At 49.1% G+C, this 26,029-nt stretch overlaps 1 protein-coding gene across 7 annotated transcripts in view; it reads left to right on the forward strand.

Annotated features, from left to right (window-relative positions):
• LOC147106003 (DENN domain-containing protein 5B) overlaps positions 1–26,029 on the forward strand; it is a 360,273-nt gene that overhangs the window by 283,538 nt on the left and 50,706 nt on the right. For 4 of the 7 annotated variants that reach the window (XM_086008630.1, XM_086008631.1, XM_086008632.1 and 1 more), the window contains 2 exons: positions 3,498–3,648; positions 6,343–6,436. In XM_086008630.1, coding sequence (XP_085864756.1) covers positions 3,498–3,648; positions 6,343–6,436 — 245 coding nt within the window. Of the gene's footprint in view, positions 1–3,497; positions 3,649–6,342; positions 6,437–9,548; positions 9,660–26,029 lie in introns of all 7 variants that reach the window. The other 3 variants (XM_086008626.1, XM_086008628.1, XM_086008629.1) reach the window with 1 other exon arrangement.

Below are 26,029 nucleotides of genomic sequence, written 5' to 3' on the forward strand. Positions count from 1 at the left end.
GCTGGGAGGCAGTGGTAGTAATTGGCTTCAGTGAGAAGGAAGATCAGCCAGGCTTCCATTCCTGCCTGCTTCCAGTAGACCCTTGCTGGAAATTGGATGTGACTGGACCTCCTTTTGAGAGGAGGATCAGGGCTTGAGTACAATCCCTCCAAGGTCCAGTGCCCGTTGTCAGTCAGTGTCAAAGCTTCTGCATGGAGAAAGTCAGCCTTGGTGTATTAGGTGTTGCTGGCACCCCTGTGAAAATGTTTGGCATTTTTTTTTGTTTATGAAAACTGCTAGCAATTTTGTAAATTATCTGAAAAAGCCTCCTGATGCGACTTGTTGCCTGACCTCATTGTGACAGAATGAAGCATGGTTCTGCTATTTCCTCAAGTACGAAGTAAGGTTTGCCTGACACATTTATATGAAGATAGCCTTTCCTTTAGTGGTTTTCAAATTTTCCGTCTCAGGTACACCCTGCAATTATTAACTACTGACATACTCCTGGGTCCCTACAACTATTGGCCTGTTTCTGACGAGCCTGTGCAATTATTGACACTTCATCAGGACCCTCCTGCAACTCCTGACACATTCCTGGGGACCCCCAACAAATATTGACACATTCCTGGGGACCTCCTGCAACTCCTGACACATTCCTGCGGACCCCCAACAAATATTGACACGTTCCTGGGGACCTTCTGCAACTCCTGACACATTCCTGGGGACCCCCAACAAATATTGACACATTCCTGGGGACCCTCTGAAACTATTGACCCCTTGTGGTTACTTCTGAAAGCCCCATGCCCCCCCCACCCCACTCCCCCCAAAAAATAGTGTCATTGCCAGAACATTTTTTAAACACAACAGTTTTGTCAAGTGAGGGGTGACATGAATCAGTCATTCATGAAAGAAAGACTTATGAAATAGTACTGAGCGGCCTGGGGGTGGCGCTGTCCAGGGAGAGTATAAATACTTGGGCACAGCTTGTGCAGGACATTCTCAATAGGAACTAGTGAAGGACACAACTAGACCTCCATGTTGTAAAACAGTTGATTAAAGCTTTATTTAACGCTTAGACCAAGTGCCTAGTAGTTTTCTTACGTCAAGGGGCATATCGGAAACTCGAGAGCCATTTTTTCAACAGAAGCCTTGGTTGAAGTACCAATAAAACTCAGATCTAGTGAAAAACTCACCTAATGGCGGAAGTTGGGTAGAAAGGAACAACAGCTAAAGATAAACAGGACACTGAGAATCCTGAACTTAGAACAGAAGTGTCCAGGTTTTTGGGCCTTGATCAATGGCATTCGCAGGAAGCAGCTAGCAGTGGGGAGGCTGAGTGAACTGCCTGTGTCGTTCCCTTCAGAGGTCATATACACGATGATGAAGAGGACAGCACTTCCAGCACACAGAGACACACACACCAGCATTAATCTGATAGCAGGACATCTATATTTACAGCCCCAAACACCACCTGGTTTGACTGATAAGAGTCATGAACGATTATGGCTCCAAAACTATTGCAGTAACTGGGCCGTCAACCCCTTTGCCACAGATTAAAAATAATTCCATCTTGGAACTCTGAAGGACTATATTCGTGCTGTGCTTCTAAGCTCTAGTTTCTAAGTCTTTGAAGGCACAACAAATGAGACCATGAATCATTCAGGTGGAATATTAGGTTTGCTGGGGCAGTGGGTGATTAAAGTTTAACGGCTTTGTGCGACTGTTGACTTAACTCAGTTTCTGACTGGTCTGGCTGGTTCTGGAGCACAGCCCTTTTCTTTTGCTGCAGCTAGTTTCAGTCCATTTGATCAGCCCAGCTAACGATTCTCAGGGTGGTGGGGGGGGGTCTATTTCCCCCCTCTTTCTCCTAAAGGTGACGACTCTCCCAGTTCCATGGCCACTGGCAGACGTTTTAAATAAATTCATTCTGGTGATGTGGGCGTCGCAGGCAAGGCCGGCATTTATTGCCCGTCCCTAATTGCCCTTGAGAAGGTGGTGGTGAGCCGCCTTCTTGAACTGCTGCAGTCCGTGTGGTGAAGGTACTCCCACAGTGCTGTTAGGGAGGGAGTTCCAGGATTTTGACACAGCGACGATGACATAAGGGGTAAGCCATTTAGGACAGAGATGAGGAGGAATTTCTTCACCCAGAGAGTGGTGAACCTGTGGAATTCTCTACCACAGTAGACAGTTGAAGCCAATTCATTAAATATATTCAAGAAGGAGTTAGATATATTTCTTAAGGCTAAAGGGATCAAGGGATATGGGGAGAAAGTAGGGACAGGGTACTGAATTTGAATGATCAGCCATGATCTCATTAAATGGCAGAACTGGCTCGAGGGGCCGAATGGCCTACTCCTGCTCCTATCTTCTATGTTTCTATGATGAAGGATCGGCGATATGTTTCCAAGTCAGGATGGTGTGTGACTTGGAGGGGAACTTGGAGGTGGTGGTGTTCCCATGCGCCTGCTGCCCTTGTCCTTCTAGGTGGTGGAGGTCACGGGTTTGGGAGGTGCCAGTGCCTCAACCCAAGTGGCCAATTTTGCTTTTGGATCCGAGGTAGTGAGTGTAAGCGAGCTTATTCCAGGGAGCGTCACAGGTGAGGCCCAATCCCGTCCCCACCCGACATAGACTTGCCTTTCCAACAGGAGTTGCTGGAAATGAATCTGAAGCAGGAGCACATTGGCCAATTGTCCTGGTCCCTAGCCCTGCCCTGGCTGAGATCACCTAATTTTGCACGGACCATGGATGTAACCTGGGACCTTCTAGAATAATACTTTCTTCTGTCTGATACTGAGTTGGTCTTAAGAGACATAGGTAATCAGTCTATATCTCACGGAATGTGACTCACTGCACAGTTTGTGAAACTCAGCTAACACTGTTTGTAGGTTGCACGTGTCCTTCTTATACTGTCGTTTGGATTCCCAAAAACCCAGTATTAATTGAGGAGGAACAACGACTGCCTTTACTGAAATTTAAGACAACTTTGCATTAAGCCGCTCAGCCTTGATTTACAAAGCCCATCTTGCAGTCTGACCGACTTGTCCAGTCCAATTCTCGCCGTTTTGTTAATGCAATGTCAAGCATTAAGGGACTGTGCATAATTGCCATACTCAAACTGATATTTAACTTGCTGAAGTAAGGTGAGATCTACAAGTTACAGTCCCTTTTTTGTTTGAATGGTACCCATTACACACTAACTCCAAAAGAGGCAATAGGAAAGCATATCTCTCGACGCCGTCCCTTCACAGAGTGTTTACAGTTCACTGCATGATCATCTGTGTATCAGACCCAATAAGTAGACAGAAGTTCTGCTGAACTTAGAGTAGTGGAAATCTGGAATCCCTCCCCCAAAAAACTGTTGAGACTCGGTCAATTGAAACTTCACGGTCACTCTCATTGTCTTTTTTTAATCTCTCTCCTCCGCATTCTCTGTAACAGTTTGATTTTGATTCCCTTACTCTACTCTCTATATAAGGGCACTGACTTATTGTGCTATTCTTTATGAATGTATCGCACAGCCCAAGCCATTGAGCAGCGCCTGGTGAAGATTGACCACACTGCCATCCACCCACACCTGCTGGACATGAAAATCGGGCAGGGCAAGTATGAGCAAGGCTTCTTCCCCAAACTCCAGTCTGATGTACTGGCAACTGGGCCAACCAATAACAAGTGAGTATAACATAATGTTTAGTATATGTCTTCCCAGTCTAGCACTTTCCTGTTTGAGCAGGCTCCTCTCTCCCTTCACTCCCTCCTTCGGCCTGGCATTTCCCATGAAGGTGAATGTCCGCAGGCTATTCAACTGCGCTGGCATCACAAGCAAACTGGATCTGTCCTTCCCAGGTGCCGTTTAAAAAAATATACTGAACAAGATAATAGATACAGGTGGAAACATTCCTATGGCACACCTATGGGTACCATTCCTTTTACACATGTATTCTCCTTGCTTGCACAGGGTGATTCAAAGATTGACTGTAGCTCAAATGCAGTTTGAACTTGGTAAGAAGGACATGATATGTGCATCAGTTGGATATTATTACAGTTAAACTAAGCAATGAACCTGAAATGATGACGGTGGAAAGCTTTGGTCAGACCCCATCTGGAGTACTGTGTTCAGTTTTAGGCACCGCATCTCAGGAAGGATATATTGGCCTTGGAGGGGGTGCAGCACAGATTCGCCAGAATGATACCAGGGTTTAGAGGGTTAAATTATGAGGACAGGTTGCATAAACTTGGTTTGTATTCACTTGAGTTTAGAAGATTGAGGGGTTATCGCGATGCTTAAAATGTTAAAAAAGGATTCGATAGGGTAGATACAAAGAAACTATTTCCTCTGATGGGAACAAGGGGACATAATCTTAAAATTAGAGCCAGGCCAATCAGGAGTGAAATCAGGAAACACTTTTTCACACAAAGGGTAGTGGAAATCTGGAACTCTCTCAGAAGGCTGTGGATGCTGGGGGTCAGTTGGAGCTTTCAAGACTGAGACAGATAGATTTTTGTTGGGTAAGGGTATCCAGGGATATGGAGCTAAGGTGGGAAAATGGAGTTATGGTACAGATCAGCCGTGATCTAATTGAATGGGGGAGCAGGCTCGAGGGGCTGACTGGCCTCCTCCTGTTCCTATGAAGTGCTCGTGGAAGATCAGCGGAAGCTCTGAAGATTCCCAATTTATCCCAATGCGTTGAGTTAGCTGATCAGAGCTGGGTATCATCAGCAACAGAATCTCCGCATTAGGGGAGAGGGGAGATTAGCTTAAGGTTCATGGTCCCAATTGTTAACTAGGGAAAGTGCACAAGTGTAAGGTTGGGTTTGGCTGTGATGCCTCTCAGTGGTCACATAGCCCGCCAGCACTGTCTGGACTGGTATATGGAGAATGACGACTTGTACCAGAGTTGCCCATGGAACTGTACCCTGAGAAACAGCTGAGTACGTTCAGCAAGGAGATGAGGGGCGGGAGACTCAGCAATGGTAATCCTAATGGATTTCAGTAATTTGGGGTGCATAGATAATGGGGTGTAGCGATACTGCCTCCCTCCATAAGGTGCACTTGCACCCAATGCCCAGCTACATTCTGCTTTCTTTTCATGTGTCCATACGGTTAGAGGTGGCCTCTGGGAATTGAAATGTGCTTTTACGCTTGTGATCTGGGGCATGAGTTTGGCCCCTGGCAGTGTGGCGGGGTGGGGAGGAAGGGGGCTGGATGTGCTGTGGCTGACTCCTGGCAATCTTAGAGGCATGTATGTCTAGATTAATGGGGGTTTTACGCATTTCATTCTCTTAACGGCCCACTGGTGGCTTGGGGGAGGGGGTTGGAGGGGGCATTAGATATACGAGTCAAATAAAGCTGGTGATCCATTTTAAAGAGTCAGCCTAGAGAGCTGCAAGCTACTTAACAATATGAACCGATTTATACTTCACATTGAGCCAAGGTGCCATTAACTCACCTTCACCAAAAGAGGAACAATATGAACCGATTTATACTTCACATTGAGCCAAGGTGCCATTAACTCACCTTCATGTTCTGGGTGAGTCGATGTTAATGCATTCTTAGTGTGTCTGAAGGTTCTTAATTAACCTAGCCAAAGAGATGGCTAAATCACCCCAGAAATGACCTTTCCCAGTGCAAGGTGTCACAATCAAAGTTACCCTGAGTTGATAGCAAAATACTGCGGATGCTGGAAATCCGAAATAACAACAGAAAACACTGGAAAAACTCCGTTTCATTTCCTGCCTTTTTTTCTCAGTTCTGTAGAAGGGTTTCGACCCGAAACCTTGACTCTGTTTCTCTCTCCACGGAAGTTACCCTGAGTCATTACTTTATCTAATGTCGCACGCAGTCAGTGGGAATTATCAGCTGTTTGTCTTCTTTACTTGTTCCTATTATCTCCCCCTCCCCCCACCCTCCCCTCCTGACTCTTGACGACAGACACTAGTGGCCTCCTGCTCCTCCACCGGTCTGGGCGTTCTTCAAGTGCGAGCTTAGACGATGAGTGTCGTCAAGGCGTTGGGTCGTGAGGGGAACATGACAGCTCAGCTGGTTCATGCCCTCACCCGACCTGCAGTACACTCTTTCAGGCAGGTGTCACTGGAGAGTGATTGGAATTGGGAACCGTGGTGGATTCCCATCCCCTCTCCTCCCCGCGGCCCTGGTCTAAGGGCACTGAGGCTAATTGTAGCGCCTCAGCTGCTGCCTTGACTGATTCCAGCTCCTTCAGCCCAGACTGGCGACTGCGCTGCTGTTTTCCCTTTAAGTAAACCTCCACCCAGGTACATCCAGGGCTTGCTCTTTTTATATGAGGCGGATTGTTGTTGATGCCTAAGCATTAAAACTGTCTCTTCCATATATCTCAACATCCACAGTCGCTGGGCAAATCGAAGCGCCACGGCACAGCGAAGGAAAGACCGTCTTCGGCAACATTCTGAGCATCTGGCGCTGGACAACGACCTGAAAGAGGTACACGGTGATCCTGAACGTTCTCTGTACGCTGAGTGTGACCGGCCTTAGTACACACCGATTGTAAGCATTCTCTCCGCGGTGACCCCGACCGTTCTCACTCCGCGGTGACCCCGACCGTTCTCGCTCCGCGGTGACCCCGACCGTTCTCGCTCCGCGGTGACCCCGACCGTTCTCGGTCCGGACTAACCCCGACCGTTCTCGGTGACCCCAGCCGTTCTCGCTCTGCGGTGACCTCGACCGTTCTCGGTGACCCCGACAGCACTCAGTCCACGGTGACCCCGACCGTTCTTGGTGACCCCAACCATTCTCGCTCTGCGGTGACCCTGACCATTCTCGGTCCGGACTAACCCCGACAGTTCTTGGTGACCCCAACCATTCTCACTCCGCGGTGACCCTGACCATTCTCGGTTCAGACTAACCCCCGACCATTCTCAGTCCGTGGTGACCCCAACTGCTCTCGGTCCGGACTAACCCCCGACCATTCTCGGTAACCCGACCTTTCTCAGTCCGCAGTGACCCCGACTTCAGTACATGCCGATCCTGACTATTTTCATTTTAACAGAGGAACACTGGCAACTCAACAAGTGAAGCTATAATTCTTTGAGCATGAACCACAGATGAGTGAGCAGGCGGAGGTTTGGTGTGTTTTACTCCCTCCCTCTTCTCTTTCATATCCCTGAACTCGAATAGAGCTGTTTACTAAAAAAAACAGCAGACTGCATTTGTTTGAAACCTTCTGCATCTGCAGTTCAGAATGATTCAAGTAAACATAAATGTGAGCTGTGTATGAGGGGAGCCGCACCTTCCCTACCCATACTCTGAGTGTCAGCCAAGATGTCGCTGTGCATGCAGAGAGTCCTTTGAATAGCTTTCGGGCTTTCAGAAAAATAAACCAGGTATGACTCAAAACTCCTATCCTAATATCTCCTCTCGGGGTTAGGAGGCGGTCTCTGTACGTGGTTAGCTCAGAGACCTGGAGAGCAGGGGATCAGCGCCTGGCACTTACTTCACTCCCAAGAGGTGGGCTGAGACCAACGACAGATTCACACACCCACATTCTGGAGAGTTTAAGATGCCGTTGATTCCTGGAACCTGGGTGTGTTTATAGTGCGGAGTGCCACCAACACGGAGACTCGTGTCTGTAGCTGGCTGCACGCCGATAGCGTAGAAGCCTTGGATCATTTTCCTTCATTGTTTGAACACTTGAGTGTTGGTGACTGCTGGTTTAGAGTAGGGGTTATTTTATCAGTGACTGGTAATGAGGTTCCTCTGTGATTACAGGAAACTTTCGATTAACCGGCACCTAAATAACCGGAAATGTCGGTTAACCGGCAAAATTCAGGAGTAGGTTCAGGTAACTTTTATTACTTGCCTTCCTCCATGTGTTGATGTGCAAGGGTGTGGCTGCAGCTGTTGCTAAGCTACAGAGACGCTTGCAACTTGTGGCCATTGTTTTGAAGCTGGGGTTTGTTGCTTTATACGGAGCTCTCAGCTCCGTATCTTTTACTACAGCATTCGGTTATCCGGAATTTTTGATGAACCGGCACCACGTCGGTCCCGTCCGTGCCGGATAAAAAAAGTTTCCTGTAGCAGGCTGTAAGATCCGACGTGGAATGAGTTTAGTCAGTCTTGGTCTAATTCCCAATGGGTATGAGCTCACAGCATGAAGCTAATTGGGCACTAATTGGCATTAAATTGGCAACCTCACTCAGAGAGGCCTACAGGATGGCGGTAATGAGACATGCCACACTGGGTCATTAGGTGGCGCCCTTCTGAGGTTGGGACTGAACCACACCTCTGGGGTGAAGACCAGGCTCCAGCACCTGCTCACCCATGGAACTGTAACCCATAAAGAGTTGGCTCCAACTGTGGGGAAACTGGGCAGACCGGGAGGGTGAACCTGCGCCCTTCCACCCTGTAGAGCTGCTGGTAATTCTATCTTTAAAATCATCCGTACCCAGGAGAGGTAAGGCTGCGGTTTCAGTGACGGGGCCGAGGCCCGATGTGAGAGTGGAAACCAGTCTGTAGGGGTCTGTCTTTTCAGTAGCTCCCCAGGGCCGCCGAAGGCACTGGGCTCGCACTGCAGTATGGTTTCATGGGCTGTCAGCAGCCCTTCAGGATCTGACCACTCTTTGACATGTGAGCCTAGAGGCAGAATGTCAACGGTGAGAGGTATCACAGCTGAGGCTGATGATGCTGCCTTCTCACCCGTGCACTTGCCAGCAGGAGTTACTGGATAGAAATCAGAAATGAGAACCTTTCGGCTGATTTCCTCCCTTGTCCCGAGTACAGAGGCACTGATCCCAACTGTAGCAACTCCACTGCTGCTCTCCGCTGGGATTAGCGGGTCTGGCTGAGCGCTGCCGTTACCTGCTTGACCATCGTACCTCCCCAGTAATAACCAGAATGCTGCGAGATATTTACAACATGTTTGTGCCTTCTGTTTATAAACTCGCTGTAAATAAATTCGACAAAAGCCAAAAACTGGCGGATGCCAGAATTCTTTAGATAGAAACAGAAAACGCTGGAAACACTCGGCAGGTCAGGGCAGGGTAGGGTCTGTGCAGAGAGAAACAGAGTTAACGGGTGCAGTTTTAACCTAACACCCACCCCCGCCCCCCCAGTGGTCGGGAAACTGACGGGTTCAGGTGCAACGCTGGCTTTACAGCCGCCAGATTTTACTCTTCATTGAAATCAACGGAGAACAATATTGTGCGGGCATCAAGGGGTATGGGGAGAGAGCAGGAATATGGTATTGAGATAGAGGATCAGCCATGATCATATTGAATGGCGGAGCAGGCTCGAAGGGCTGAATGGCCGACTCCAGCTCCTATTTTTCTATGTTTCTAATATCGGCGTTCCACCCGATCTCGTCAGTTTCTCACCTGGCCAGTTAGGTTAAAATGATCACCAAAGCTTCGGGTCGATGACCTTGCATCAGAATAAATCTACCGGGTTTAGAAACTTTTGTTATCATTTACGGTTATTTGTGATTGATTTTTTTTTGTTGCTTGTTCGTGCTTTGTTACTTTCTCGTGTTCTCCTTTCTCCTGCGTATGCTCGTTTTGCGTTCTGTCTCTTTCGGCGTCTCGCCACCGGTCGCCTTTAGCCAGCGGAGGGGCTCCTGCTCCAGCACAACTCTATGGCATTCTGGGAGTGGGACCAGGGTCCGCCCCCTCCCGTACGACCTCCCAAAAAATCCTTCTCCGAGTGCTCGCTGGTACGTTGCGCTCAAATTCTGTGTAAGGAAGCACGGTGAGAGGCTCTAATGTTTCACAGCTTTGATTCACAAGATCTGTCTGTTTGGCTCACTGAAGTAGGGTTTGCACTTCCAGAACTAAACTGAAAGCATTTCTCCAGCCCCTCTTCCAAGTAGGCTAGAAGTGTCCAATCAGATTGACCCCAAAGCCAGTGTGTTTTACATTTGACCTTCTGTTGATCGACATGAGGGATAATAGTGTTGGGGAATGAAAACATTTTCTAGCACTCCCAGACCTGGTATCCATAGGAACACTGGAACCAGGAGTAGGCCATTCAGCCAACAAGCCCATTCCACCATTCAATTAGATCATGGTTGATCTGCACCCCAACTCTATTTTTCTGCCTCCGCTCCATATCCCACGATACCCTTACTTAACAAAACTCTATTGATCGCAGTCTTGAACGCTCCAATTGTCCCAGCATCCACAGCCTTTTGGGGGAGACCGTTCCAAATTTCTGCTACCCTTTGTGTGAAAAGGTGTTTCCTAATTTAACTCCTGAATGGCCTGGCTCTAATTTTAAGATTAAGCCCCCTTGTTCTTGATTCTCCCACCAGAGGAAATAGTTTCTCTGTATCTACCCTATCAAATCCTTTTATCATTTTAACATTTCAAACACCTCAATCAGATCGGCCCTCAATCTCCTAAACTCAAGGGAATACAAGGCAAGTTTAGGCAACCTGTCCTCATAATTTAACCGTCTAAGCTCCGGTATTATTCTAGCCTCAGATGCCGAGTAAAGCTCCCTCTACTCTGCTCCAACAATGTGCCTCAACCGCAAGCTTGGAAAAGCACCCCGTAACCAAACTAATATTTCTATTTCCGCACCAGCCATCTCAGAGTGATATTGCCTACTTAGCGGCAATTGCTGCTGACTGACCAGCGGTTTTGTGCCTTGGGCACCATGCCTGCTTGGAGCTGGCGTGAACTTGCCCAAACCCATTCCATATAGGACACAGACAGAGGAGATTCGCAACCCGTCTGTTCCAAGGGGCATCCTTTATTAATTTCTACAGAAGAGTCTGGTCACGCATGCATGAACCTTTGGGCTTTCTGACTTGGCAGTGACTCTAGATTTCCATTAACTGAATCTGCATCTACCTTACTCCAACTCCCTGAGACTTGTTCTGACCCCTCACCCCTGTAATCTACCTGCAGTCTTTACTCACTCAGACCTTTCTCATTACAAATCTCATGTGATGTGTTGCAAAGTTGCACTTGAACTCTGACCCCCTACTGTTTGACCAAACGATGCTACAATTTTGTTACAGGTTTATGAGGAATTTCATCTGTTCCATTTTGATACTTGTTTTCCACAGCGATGAGTGAATCAGCGGTGAATGAAATCTAATTCTGTTAGAATACCGTGACAGAAACAGGAAAAATACGTTTGTCCATATGGGAAGGATTTAGTTCTGTGGGGAGACAAGGGGATAGGAGGTCACTGAAAACATCGACTATTTGATAATATTGTCAGGTCTACAGGTAGTCATTAGCTGTGGGATTGAGACTATTATCTTACTCTTCCTCCTTCACTAATTTCTCTTCCCCATTTTCTCTTCTCCAACCCTATTCTGTTCCTCTCCCTACCCCTCTCTCCTCTCCATCCTCCTCTCCCTCCCCCTTGCTCCTCTCCCTGCCCCTCTCTCTCCTCTCCCTCTTTCCTCCCCCACTCTCCTCTCAATGCCCCTCCTCCCTCTCTCTCCTCTCAATGCCCCTCTCCTCCCCCTCTCTTGTCTCCCTCCCCCTCTCTTGTCTCCCTCCCCCTCTCTTGTCTCCCTCCCCCTCTCTTGTCTCCCTCCCCATCTCTCCTCTCCATACCCCTCGCTCCTCCCCCCTCCTCTCCCTGCCCCACTCCTCCCCCTCTCTCGTCTCCCTCCCCCTCGCTCCTCTCCATCCCACTCGCTCCTCCCCCTCTCTCCTCTCTCCTCCTGAAGTTGATTCCTTTTCTGGGATATAGTTCCATAGTCACCCTCTGCCTTTGCTCAAGTGGCCCATTCACATGTGCGTTGGCAGGCTTTCGACCCTGGGGGACAACACACCTGTGCCAGACTCTGTCCCCAGCACACACACACACTTGCTGGATATTGGGAACCCCCGAACTCCCTCAGCACAGTATTCTTGAGCCCTACTGTAGTGCCATTAATAACTGCCCATGAGGGATGAGAAAAAACTTTTCATCCATTAAAGCCCATCTGGTTCATTGACTCTCCCATTGTAGCCCCTCCCTCTGGTACATTAACTCTCCCATTGTAGCCCCTCCCTCTTGTACATTAACTCTCCCATTGAAGCCCCTCCCTCTGGTACATTGACTCTCCCATCGAAGCCCCTCCCTCTGATACATTGACTCTCCCATTGTAGCCCCTCCCTCTGATACATTGACTCTCCCATTGAAGCCTCTCCCTCTGATACATTGACTCACCCATTGAAGCCCCTCCCTCTGGTACACTAACTCTCCCATTGTAGCCCCTCCCTCTGATACATTGACTCTCCCATTGAAGCCCCTCCCTCTGATACATTGACTCTCCCATCGAAGCCCCTCCCTCTGATACATTGACTCTCCCATTGTAGCCCCTCCCTCTGATACATTGACTCACCCATTGAAGCCCCTCCCTCTGGTACATTGACTCTCCCATTGAAGCCCCTCCCTCTGATACATTGACTCTCCCATCGAAGCCCCTCCCTCTGATACATTGACTCTCCCATTGTAGCCCCTCCCTCTGATACATTGACTCACCCATTGAAGCCCCTCCCTCTGGTACATTGACTCTCCCATTGAAGCCCCTCCCTCTGATACATTGACTCTCCCATTGTAGCCCCTCCCTCTGATACATTGACTCACCCATTGAAGCCCCTCCCTCTGATACATTGACTCACCCATTGAAGCCCCTCCCTCTGATACATTGACTCTCCCACTGTAGCCCCTCCCTCTGGTACACTGACTCTCCCATTGTAGCCCCTCCCTCTGGTACATTGACTCACCCATTGAAGCCCCTCCCTCTGGTACACTAACTCTCCCATTGTAGCCCCTCCCTCTGATACATTGACTCACCCATTGAAGCCCCTCCCTCTGATACATTGACTCACCCATTGAAGCCCCTCCCTCTGATACATTGACCCTCCCATCGAAGCCCCTCCCTCTGGTACACTGACTCTCCCATTGTAGCCCCTCCCTCTGATACATTGACTCTCCCATTGAAGCCCCTCCCTCTGATACATTGACTCTCCCATTGTAGCCCCTCCCTCTGATACATTGACTCACCCATTGAAGCCCCTCCCTCTGGTACATTGACTCTCCCATTGAAGCCCCTCCCTCTGATACATTGACTCTCCCATCGAAGCCCCTCCCTCTGATACATTGACTCTCCCATTGTAGCCCCTCCCTCTGATACATTGACTCACCCATTGAAGCCCCTCCCTCTGGTACATTGACTCTCCCATTGAAGCCCCTCCCTCTGATACATTGACTCTCCCATTGTAGCCCCTCCCTCTGATACATTGACTCACCCATTGAAGCCCCTCCCTCTGATACATTGACTCACCCATTGAAGCCCCTCCCTCTGATACATTGACTCTCCCACTGTAGCCCCTCCCTCTGGTACACTGACTCTCCCATTGTAGCCCCTCCCTCTGGTACATTGACTCACCCATTGAAGCCCCTCCCTCTGGTACACTAACTCTCCCATTGTAGCCCCTCCCTCTGATACATTGACTCACCCATTGAAGCCCCTCCCTCTGATACATTGACTCACCCATTGAAGCCCCTCCCTCTGATACATTGACCCTCCCATCGAAGCCCCTCCCTCTGGTACACTGACTCTCCCATTGTAGCCCCTCCCTCTGGTACATTAACTCTCCCATCGTAGCCCCTCCCTCTGGTACACTGACTCTCCCATTGAAGCCCCCCTCTCTGGTACATGTTGCGTTTGCAAAGATAATCCAGAGGCCCTATGCAGAGCTCAGTTCATGTTGCTTTTAATGGCTGATCCAAACACCCACTCACAGGCCAAAGCAATCGAATACCTATATCCAATGTCAGACACAATACAACGATAACAGCACTATCAAACTCCATGTGCTCAGGCCAAGGCAATCGAGTACCTATCACCAATGTCAGACATAACATTTCCTCCCCCCTCACAGAGTTTCAAACATGAAATGTAGTGACAAAGTCCTGTAGGTGGCCAGGGCGAGAATGTGTACGAACAGGCCGAGGTGCGGACTGGTGAAGAGCAGGCCGAAGTGGGGACTGGTGAGGAGCAGGCTGAGGCACAATATCTGCTTGAGGGTTGGCTGGCTGAGCCACATGTGCATCCTGCCACTCTGGGGGTAAGGCTTGGGGATTAGGTCCGTATAATCCCGCATCAGGGGGTGCTGGTACCTTCCGAAGGCGGCTGGCATGCCACCGAGAGCCGTCAGTGAGGCAGAAAGTGGCTGGTCCAAGTTGGCGGCTGATTTGGAGAGGGGAGGATGAGAATGAGGCCATCTTATTGTTGCGGTGAGGCCTGCGGACTCTGACCCAATCGGAGACTGAGATGTTGGGCGCCTTGGCCCTCTTCAACTCGTCGAAGCGGAGTTTCATCTTCTCCTGCTGTCTAGCGACTGTGGCTTGAGCCCATGGAGCAGGGCTCTGAGCTAGCGAGGGGCGGAGCCTGCCAAGGGGCAGCATGAGCTCACGGCCTAGCATGAGGGATGCGGGTGAGACCCCTGTAGTGGAATGCTGGGAGGCTCTGTAGTGCAGCAGTGTGTGGAGGAGGGCCTTGTCAAACGTACACCCCTGGGATAGGTGTGCTCTGAGGCTGGTTAAAACGCTCCACCCCCCCATTTTGACTCGGGGTGGTAGTACGCTGTGCGTATGTGACGGATGCCCTTGCTGTCAAGGTAAAGGAGAGTTCCGAAGAGACCATTTGGGGGCCATTCTCTGTGGTGATGGCCTTTGGATGCCCCCAGCGGGAGAAGAGGGACTCAAGGATATTGATGATGACCCGAGAGGTGATGGAGCCCACGGCAGTGACCTCTGGCCATTTTGAGTGCAGGTCATAGGTCACCACTAGGAACCGTTGATGGTGGGGGACACCATGGATCTCCCCGCAGACATCCAGCTGCAGGTGCTCCCAGGGCTGAGAGTGCCAGGCAAGGAGTTGCAGGGGTGGAGGAGCTTGGTGGCCAGTCTTGCCACTTACAAGGCAGGCTGCACAGTCCTTGACCAGGGCCTCGATTTCCCTGTTGATACCCGGCCACCACACTAGGTCTCGGCATCGTTGTTTGAGCTTCACTATGCCCAAGTGGCCCTCGTGCGCCATGGATAAAACACGCGCACGAAGGGCACTTGGGACCACAGTGCAGAGCCCACGTGCGACACAGGAGTCATTCCAGCAGGAGAGCTCCTCTTTAACTCTGGAGTAGGCAGACAGTTCCTCAGGCACCTTGTGAGGCCAGCCATCTCTGATGAAGGTGCACAGCTGGGAGAGGGCCGGATCCTGTTCAGAGGCCTCTTTGAGCTCCTGGAGAGAGACTGTGGTTTGGAAAGGCGTGTGCAGCATCTGGACGATATCCTGTTCCACATGTTCAGACCCGACGAGTGGGGCTGGGGCAGAGACAGTGCAGGAGAGCAGATCTGCAACAACATTGTCACATCCTGGTGTGAACTGGAGACTGAAATTGTATTGGCGGAGGCGGTCAGACCAGCGGTATAGATGCAGTGGTCTGTGGCCCGTGCCGGATGTCGACAGCAGGGCAGTGAGAGCCTGATGATCGGTTCGCAGGGTGAAGGCACGGCCATACGTGTACAGGTGCCACCGCTCACATGCCCAGACGCACGCCAGCGCCTCACGCTCGCCTACTGAGTACTTCTGTTCAGTGGGGCTAAGGGCTCGGGAGGCAAAGGCGATTGGTTTCTCCACTCCATTCTGTATCTGCGATAACACCGCCCCCACAGCTGCAGCGGACGCGTCGCAGGTGACGAGGGTGGGGCTGGCGATGGCAAAGTGAGCCAACACTGGAGGCGACGTGAGCTGCGATTTGAGGAGGCGAACAGCTTCCGTACAGGCTTGTGACCACACCCAGGGCTCATCCTTTCGCAGGAGCTGGCGCAGTGGGGCTGTGGTGGCTGAGTACTGGGGCAAAAACTTCAGGTAGTACCCAGTCATGCCAAGGAAGGAGGCAACCTGTGCTGCAGAGCTGGGTTCTGGGATGCTGTGAATGGCATCCACATTTGACTGGAGTGGGGATATACCATCAGCCAACAACCGAAACCCCACAAATTCGATCTCTGAAACAGCAAAGACACACTTTTCGCCATTCAGTGTGAGCTTGTGTTTTGCTAGAGCCGTGAAAACTCTGTGAAGGCGTTCGTCATGAGTGGAGGTCGAGGGCCCATGCACGACGATGTCATCCAGGTAGATGGCCACCCCAGGAATGCCCGCGAGCACAGAGGACATCACCTTTTGGAAGCAGCTGGGTGCAGAGCTAAGTCCAAATGGCATCCTGGTGTACCGAAAGACGCCAGCATGTGTCACAAAAGCAGTGAGGTCCCTGCTGCTGGGGTGGAGGGGAACCTGCAGATAGCCCTGTCAAAGGTCCAGTTTCGAGAACAGGATGGAACCATAGAACTGCGCTGTGAGTTCCTCTGACGTGGGCAGTGGATATTTGTCAGGGATTACGGCCTTATTCACTGCTCGAAGATCGACACAGACGTGTAGACCACCTGACTTTTTCATTGCGACCACCAGGTTGGAGACCCATGGGGAGGCATCAACTGGTTCGATGATGCCAGCTTCCAGTAGCTGCTTTAGTTCAGCTGTGGCCCCGTCACGGAGAGCAAGCGGGATGCGGCGCAGTGGCTGAATGACAGGGGTAACGGTGGAGTCAACCATGAGCTGGTGGGTGAAGGCAGTCAGGCAGCCCAGACCCTTGAAGAGTGCTGGCCATGTTTGGCGCCACGGTGAGGCAACGTGCAGAATCGCAGACCCGCCGGTGTCCAAGAGAGAAAAACCCAGGTCAGTGAAAAGATCCAGTCCCATCAGGTTAGCTCCTTGGCGTGCCACATGAAAACAAAAATCTGGCAAAACTTTTGTTCCATAGCGTACAGTGAGGTTGACTGAGCCCACTAGTCCAATTTCCAATTTTCAAATTACCATACCCGCAAAGGGCAGTGGAGGGCACAGAGAGTGTCAGGGAGCTGAAAAAGCGTTTGAATGTGTCCACATTCAGCAGTGAGACGCTGGCACCGGTATCCAACAACAGAGGGATGCACACATCATTCAGGTTAATTGTGCATGACTTGAAAGCCACTACTGGCCCAGAGCTCACGTTGTGAATTATAGGCCAACTGCTTGAGGACTGAGAGTGTTCATTTGTAGCAACAGGGGCAGAGCGGCAGACATTGGCAAAGTGATTTTGTTTTCCACAATTGCAACAGGCTTGGCCGCGCACGGGGCAATTCTGCGCTCTGGTAACATGTGAACGAGATCCGCAGTTTCCACACTGTTGCCGCGGTAGCGCGCGTTGCTGCCGTCGTGCGAACATTACAGTGTCAGAGCTGTCGGGGCCGAGGGCGCTGTCACTGGGTGTGTGTGCTAGTTTCGCTGCACATTCGGCTGCAGACTCCACTTGAAAGGCAATGTTGACTGCCTGTGACAACGACAGATCATCGGACTCGAGTAACAGTCTTTCACGCACTCTCACGTTGTTGGTGTGCTCTATTAGTTGATCACGCATCATCTCGCCTTGTAGTGCACCGAACTTGCACGAGCTAGCTAACCCCCTCAAATTAGCCACGTATTGAAGCACCGACTCGCCGGGGAGTTGGTGACGCTGTCTAAAAATGAATCGCCGCAGGAGGGCACTTTGTGGGGCAGAGAAGTGTGTGCTTAACAGAGCCACAGCCACATCATGTGTTTGAATTGAGTCTGCTGCGCATAATGTCCCAAGAACACGCTGGCCCTCCGCTCCCAAGCAATGGGCTAACAGTGCCTTTTTCCGTGCTGTACTCACATTTTCTAGTCCAAGAGCAATGAGGTAGGTTTCAAAGGACTGTAACCAGCGAACCCATGGGATTGGGGGCTCACCGGGTAGTGCAAGGAAGGGAGGAGGTGGTGGAAGAGAGATTTCAGCCATCCTCGTCGCCAAATGTTGCGTTTGCAAAGATAATCCAGAGGCCGTATGCAGAGCTCAGTTCATGTTGCTTTTAATGGCTGATCCAAACACCTACTCACAGGCCAAAGCAATCAAATATCTATATCCAATGTCAGACACAATACAACGATAACAGCACTATCAAACTCCATGTGCTCAGGCCAAGGCAATCGAGTACCTGTCACCAATATCAGACATAACAGTACATTGACCCTCCCATTGAAGCCCCTCCCTCTGGTACATTAACTCTCCCATCGAAGCCCCTCCCTCTGGTACACTGGCTCTCCCATTGAAGCCCCTCCCTCTGGTACATTAACTCTCCCATTGAAGCCCCTCCTTCTGGTACATTGACTCACCCATTGTGACATCTAATTGTGTGTTCAATAATCCCAGTGTTTCTGCTTCCATTCCCTAGTTTTGTAGATTACTGCTATCATTACTCACTCATTGCATACCGAATTTACTAAAAATATCTGTTCTAAATTTACATTTGACTGATTCCTATTTCAGTCCTCTTGTCTTATTTTATTGGCATACTTTGACATGATAATAGGAGTGGTGGAGTATTTCAGGCACGTGTCACGTTCCCCGTAACCCTGTAAACATTCTGCCAGCTTTCCACCCAAACCCCACACGCTGAAGGCAGGAGACACGTCTTAAAAAGGGAAAAAACAGATTAGGAAAGTTAACACATGGCTAATGAATTGGTGTGGGAAGAGGGGTTTCTATTTCAAGGGACCCTGGCACCAGTACTGGGACCGGAAGGAGCTATACTACTGGGATGGCCTTCACCTCAACTGAGCTGGGAGCTAGCTATAAAGATAAATAGGGCTGTGGAAAGGACTTTAAACCAATAAAAGGTGGGGGGGGGGCAGTTTGGCGGAGGCTGGGGGTGGGCGAGCTCAGGCCAAAATAGAGATAGACTGAAGATATTTTTAAAAAGTGGTTGTGAGCAAAATCCAGTCATCAATATTGTTAACGTAATATAAATACTCCAGGTTCTGTAAAATATATCGGATCAAGAATGGAAGTCATGGTTGAGTTTTTTTTCCTCTGCCTTCCTAACCTAGAAGGCCAATTGCATCACCCAACTGCTGCCCCTCTTGAGATAAGCTAACTCAGCAGAGTCCAAACTTTATGCAGGGCTATGGGGAAAGAGCAGGGGTGTGTGACTAATTGGATAGCTCTTACAGTGAGCCGGCACAGGCACTGTGCTGTCTGATTCTACAATTCTTCTCTGATTCTACCAGGTAGTATGGGCCTACTGGTCTTAGTGTTTTGCAAACAAAATATATGAACAGGGTCAGGAATAAACCACTGGTCCATCAATCAAGCCTGTTCCGTCCCACAGTGTATAACTCTCGCACACAAACCCATCCCAATCCGACCCCCCGAGTTACATAATCTCCTGGAGGAGACAAAAGCAACAGAAAAAACTTTAAGCCAATTTAAGGAAAATAAATTCTACTCTGACCCTGTAGGTGATCAAGCAATCTCCAGTGGTGAGATTAGTATCAGTATTCCTATTAACCCAGACACCTCTATAACGTGAGATGTCTTCTAATCACAAGAACTCACCCTTGTTCTGGATTCCCCACCAGCTCCCTTTTGAACGCACCCACACTCACTGCTTGTACTGGCAACTTGTTCTAGAGTTCAACAGTCCTTAGTATTAGACTAGATACCAGCTGACCATCAGAGACCTTTAGTATGAGACTAGATACCAGCTGACCATCAGAGACCTTTAGTATGAGACTAGATACCAGCTGACCATCAGAGACCTTTAGTATGAGATGGAACAGTGCTCTACCCAGCAGACCATCAGAGACCCTTAGTATGAGATCAGATAGTGCTCGACCCAGCAAACCATCAGAGACCCTTAGTATGAGATGTGACAGTGCTCTACCCAGCAGACCATCAGAGACCCTTAGTATGAAACTAGATACCAGCTGACCATCAGAGACCCTTAGTATGAGACGGGATAGTGCTCGACCCAGCAGACCATCAGAGACCCTTAGTATGAGATGGGACAGTGCTCTACCCAGACCATCAGAGACCCTTAGTATGAGATGGGACAGTGCTCTACCCAGCAGACCATCAGAGACCCTTAGTATGAGATGGGACAGTGCTCTACCCAGCAGACCATCAGAGACCCTTAGTATGAGACGGGATAGTGCTCTACCCAGCAGACCATCAGAGACCCTTAGTATGAGACGGGACAGTGCTCGGCCCAGCAGACCATCAGAGACTCTTAGTATGAGACGGGATAGTGCTCTACCCAGCAGACCATCAGAGACCCTTAGTATGAGATGGGACAGTGCTCTACCCAGACCATCAGAGATCCTTAGTATGAGATGGGACAGTGCTCTATCCAGACCATCAGAGACCTTTAGTATGAGATCAGATAGTGCTCAACCCAGCACATCGGGGATCTCACCACATCCTTGATGGTACCTGTACTAACTCTTGCTGGAATTCTGTTTCATTTATTGACAGTGGTGGGGAAGAGTTACAACGTCAGAAGGAAACCCTGGCTTGTATGAATTAGTAGAAACCTGAGTAGTGATTGATTGGGGTAGGAACCCAGGCTGCATTTGTCCTGCGAGGTACGAGACACTGATGCAAATCCTAATGTCCCAGCTGCGATCAGCTCGCTTAGTACAGTCCAGGGCTCCAACCTGGGACCTTCTGGTCTGTATTTCTTAGCACTACAGCAGACAGTGTCTGTACCCACAAGGTGACCTGAAGAGTTAAGTGGTGACCCCCTCACCACTGGAAAGTGCAATGGGCCCAATAATCGTAGGTGTTATGTGCCTAAATTATTAAGTCCCGCTGCCGGTGGACAAGGCACTCCACGGCAGAGCGAATTCAGAAAAATCGAGCCTCAAATCAGTACACGGTGAATGGAAACAGGATTGATCTCGGCCCTCCATGCTGCCCTCCGTGACCGAGCAGCCTTCCTGGGCTCTCGCACATGAAGAATGCACACTCGGCCGAGGTACAAGAGGACTGCCGGTGCTCATGGAACAGTGTCTGAGCAACGGTCAGGCCCTTCAGGAGAGAGAGGGAGGTAAATGAGCATTGTTTGCTTCATCCTGTCTAATCAGCAAACACGCGGAGAGTCGATGCAAGAACTGGAGATGCTGCATTTTTATCCCATTTTAATTTTGTAGCTGCACAACTTTGTTCGAGTGTCTCAGAGTAGAACTTTGGCAACCCGCGTTTTGTGATTCCCAAAACCAGGCACTTTATAATAGCATCTTAATCCTTTAGCTGATCCACATTCTAAATGCTGCATCCTTCTCTGGTCCCTGAAGACTGTTTTTATGTATATTGTCTTGTAAATGTCATTGTTCATTTATTCATGAGTAATCACACTGAAGTACATAGTTCCGTTTCCCACCCACCCATTGTCTCCCCTCCTCTCTGCTGAAGACCTTGATTCCTGGTCGCTGTTTCATGGGCACCATTTGCCCAAGTGGTCATCATTCACGGGTGAGCCCCAATCCGAACTGTGTGTATGCGCACACACACACACACACATGCACACAGACATACTCGCACACACACACAGACACACACACACAAATACTTACACACACACTCGCACACGCACACAGACATACACACACAAATACTTGCACACACACTCATTCTCTCTCTCTCTCACACACATTCTCACACAAACTCACACAGACTCATTCTCTCACACACACACACACTCATTCTCTCTCACACAAAAACTCACACACACACACTCATTCTCTCACACACACTCATTCTCTCTCTCTTATATACACACACTCACACACACACTCATTCGCTCTCTCACACTCACACACATTCTCACACACACATTCTCACACACAGACTCATTGGGCTCGATTTTGCCAGGCCCGAGGAGGCAGGATTGGAGGCGTGTGAGGTGTTAAAATCGCAAAAAATGGCAGGCGGCTCTGATCCCGCCTCCATCCTGCCTCGAAGCAATTTTCCCAGAATCGGGGTTTTAGACACCATTTCCATCTCACCTCCAAGAGGCGGGATAGGCCCTTAGGGCCCATAACAATCAGTTAAGTGCCTCTATAATCCAATTTTGAGAGGCCTCTCTGAATTTAACACTTTTCCCATGTGCTGCACGTCTCCTCTGGAACACGCCAGTTAATCCTGGCGGCCTCACAAGTGGACTGCTTACTAACAGCTGCAGCTCCACCATTAAAAAGGAGTTTTCAGCAATCGTCATTTGAAGGTGGCAGAACTCTGTTGTCTCAGGTCTGCGGGAACTTTTAGCGGCCTACTCATTGTTGTGGAAGTTTGGAGCCTGAGACACATCTCCAGTGTGACCTCCTGGGAAACCCCTCTCCCCACCTTGACTGAGCGCTTCCTCAACTGAGGTATAGAGCAGAAGCATGGGAACCATTTATTTCCTTTCCTCCTGGACAGTGGGGAGGGGGGGCTGTCGCTGGTCCTGTGGGGGAGTAAAGAAAAGAGACGTGTGAGATAAACGTTGCATGCACATTGAATTGTGCAGATGATCATAAGTCAATCTGTTAGAGCATCAGAATCAATATCAGTCACTCATGCAATGTCAATGAGAGAGATGAAAAACTATTCTGTCACCAGCTTGCTCTGATGCGACCGTCTGTCCGTCCCCCACTTGCGCATCCTCCTCCACTCCCACGATCTCCAGGGCCGCCTCCTCCGCAGTGGTGAGCTGGGCTATTGAGGGTGGCCCTCCTCCTGTCCTCATCCTCTCTCTCTTATTGTGGGCTCTCTTTTCCTGCAATGAGGGACACAAGTGGAATTTGAGTGAGAATGAAGGAGTGAGTGTAGAGAATCCATAGCATAGATGCTTAGAAGGACACAAAGATGGAGTGAGGTGCCAAGACCAAGGGCCCTCCCTGTGTGCTGTAAGTTGTTGTCATAGCATAACAGTGATAGGGAGTGTGAAGGCTGCATAGTCGAATAGTTAAGTGAATGTGAACATACAGAGAGAGGGAATGGGTAAGGGTGCAGGGATGTAAGGGTGAAGTGGGATGTGGAGGAGGAGGTTGACTAAGCAGAGTGCTGGTGATTACAGGCGATGGGATCAGATTGAGGGTCATGGGGATGGAATACTCACTTTTCCTGTGCGGAGAAGGTCATGAAACCTCTTTCGGCACTGCAGCCAGGTTCTGCTGCACATTGAAATCGCATTCACCTCCTGTGTCACTTGCAGCCACACAGTTTTGGTCTGTTGTGGAGGCTTTTTCCACCCCGAGGAAGGAAAGAGCACTTCCTTGTTTGCTCTTGCTCCCTCCACCAGAGCTTGGAGGGAGGCCTCATCGAATCTGGGTGCACACTTTGGTCTGGCACTGGACATAGTAGCAGTAGGAATCCCTCAGAAGTATGTTGATAAAGTTGTAAGGCTGAAAAAGAACCAAGGCTGCTTGCAGGCCTTAAATCCAGTTGCATAGATGCCGTCATCAGAGGCGAGTTTCAGTATCAAAAGACTCATTGGGCCAGGGGTTCCCACACGCTGGAAATCAAGTGCCCAATTTGGACAAAATCACATTTTTGTCCCGCCTCACATCAGAGGCGGGGTCCTGACACGCCGACCACCTGACCCGCCCCCAGCCCACCCCATGACAAAAGCCAGCCCATTCTCTCTCCCTCACACACGCACACACACATTCTGACACATAGACTCATTCTCTCTCTCTCTCTCTCTCTCTCTCTCACACACACACACACACATTCTGACACATAGACTCATTCTCTCTCTCTCTCTCTCACACACACACACACACACACACACACATTCTCACACACAAATACTCACACACACACTCATTCTCTCTCACACACACACGCACACACATTCTCACACACAGACTCAATCTCTTACTCTCGCACACACACGCACACACATTCTCACACACAAATACTCACACACAGACTCATTCTCTCACACATATTCTCACACACTCAATCAGACATATGCACTTTGAGCTGGAGTCACTGATGGTGATCCGGTGCAGGAATTTTTCCTTCCCTAGCTCAGGGTGCTGAGGCCAAGTGTAGTTTGCTTGGCTGCTGCCACAGCTGCAAGAACCTAACTCAGCACAGGCCTGGGATCTTCCTGGCCCCTCTACGGGTCAGCCGTTTAAACCAGTAATTAGTGGAGCCAAAAGGGTCTTTCCTGTGAATTATTACCGTCATGTTGGTCAGGGCCGTTTGACAATGGTGAGCTCAGTTATCATAGGAACAAAGAGGAGGCCATTCAGCCCTCGAGCCTGCTCCACCATTCAATTAGATCATGGCTGATCTGTATCTCAACTCCATTTACCAGCCTTAACTCCATATCCTTTGATAACCTTGCCTAACAAAATCTTTCTCTCTCAGTCTTGAAAGCTCCAATTGACCCCAGCATCCACAGCCTTTTGAGGAGAGAGTTCCAGATTTCTACTATCTTTGTGTGTAAAGGTGCTTCCTGATTTTATTCCTGAATGGCTTAGCTCTCATTTTAAGATTATGCCCCCTTGTGCTGGGTTCCCTCATCAGAGGAAATAGTTTCTTCATATCTACCCAATCGAATCTGTAATGATCAGTAACATGTCATTCTAGAATGGTACACGAGGTGGAGCTGCATATTTAGTAGTGGGCTACCCACAAGGCAGTAGTCAAGATGGATGCCTGTACACTAGTCCACATGGCTGAATAAATGACTAGCTCAAGCTAGCTGTTCATAATGAAAACGTCTATTTATTTATGAACATATCATGGTACCAGGATTGGTAATATCTGCTGAATATTGTGAAACGCGACATGGAGAATTTGAAGCCACCGGAGGGTTTGAAACTCACGGGGAATGTCGACTGCAATTGGCGGACTTTCAAACAACAATTCGAACTCTACATTGCTGCCATCGGGTTCGGTACGAAGCCAGACGCAAGGAAAATAGTGTTACTGCTCATGGTTGCAAGCCCGCAGGCGATAGAGGTATTTAATACGTTTGTATTTGATCAAGAGGAGGACAGAGAAAAAATGGACGATGTGCTAAAGAAGTTTGAACCACATTGTTCTCCCAAAAAGAACGAGACCTATGAGAGGTACGTGTTCCGTTCACGGACACAGCAGCAAAATGAGACTTTTGATAGCTTTGTGACCGATCTGAAACTGAAAGCACAGACATGTAATTTCTCTGAACTGAGATCATCCATGATTCGTGACCAGATTGTGTTTGGTATTCATGATAAAAAGGTCAGGGAACGTTTGTTGAGAGAAACCGAACTAACATTGGAGGATGCTGTGAAAATATGCCATGTCAGTGAGCTAACTCAACAGCATGCAAAGACTTTCAGTGAAATTAATAATAATGCGACTGTAGTGAATGACAGTGCTGCTGTCGGTGCTGTGTCCTACGAGGGGAAGAAACGTGGGCAGAACAGAAATGCAAAGCAATTGGAGGATGGAATTTTTAATTGTAAACACTGTGGTTACCAGCACCAGTCAAGCCAATGTCCTGCGTTTGGGAAAATGTGCACAAAATGTAATGGAAAGAATCACTTTGCCAAACAATGCTTTTCAAAAGTAAAAGCAAAGAAAGGGCAACAGGTCAATGTGATTGAAGACACTGATTTCAGTGAGACATTTTTTTTAGGAATGGTGTCATGTGACAATATAGAAAAGGATACAGAAAATGTGCAGCCCTCAGGAATGGACAATGCTGAACATAAAGTTAATGCAGTAAAAGAGGACAAATGGATGATGCCACTGCAGGTAAATGGAGCATTAGTTACATTGAAACTAGACACTGGGGCAAAAGCAAACTTAATCAGTATGAGTGACATTAAAAATATGAAAGAAAAGCCCAAAATACAGAAAAAGTCAGTACTACTGAAGAACTATAATGGACAGAAAATAGATAGCTTAGGTGTATGCACACTTAAAGTGACAGTCAAAGACAAAGTGCATCATCTCATGTTTTCTGTTGTGGCTGAAGGACTTGATTCACTACTAGGTGACAAAGCTTGTGAGGACTTAGAACTGGTCAAGAGAGTCTACCGTATAAACTGTGCCATAAGCAGACCAGATGACTCAGTGGATTCTGTAGTGAGTAATTTCCAGGATGTGTTCAAAGGATTTGGAGTTCTACCATTCACTTACAAGATCCAGCTAAAGGAGGATGTTCAGCCAGTGGTACATGCTCCACGGA

Source organism: Somniosus microcephalus, chromosome 16 (genome assembly GCF_052327205.1).
Source record: "Somniosus microcephalus isolate GS21.2 chromosome 16, FLI_Smic_1.0, whole genome shotgun sequence".
In the NCBI taxonomy this organism is placed as follows: Eukaryota; Metazoa; Chordata; class Chondrichthyes; order Squaliformes; family Somniosidae; genus Somniosus; species Somniosus microcephalus.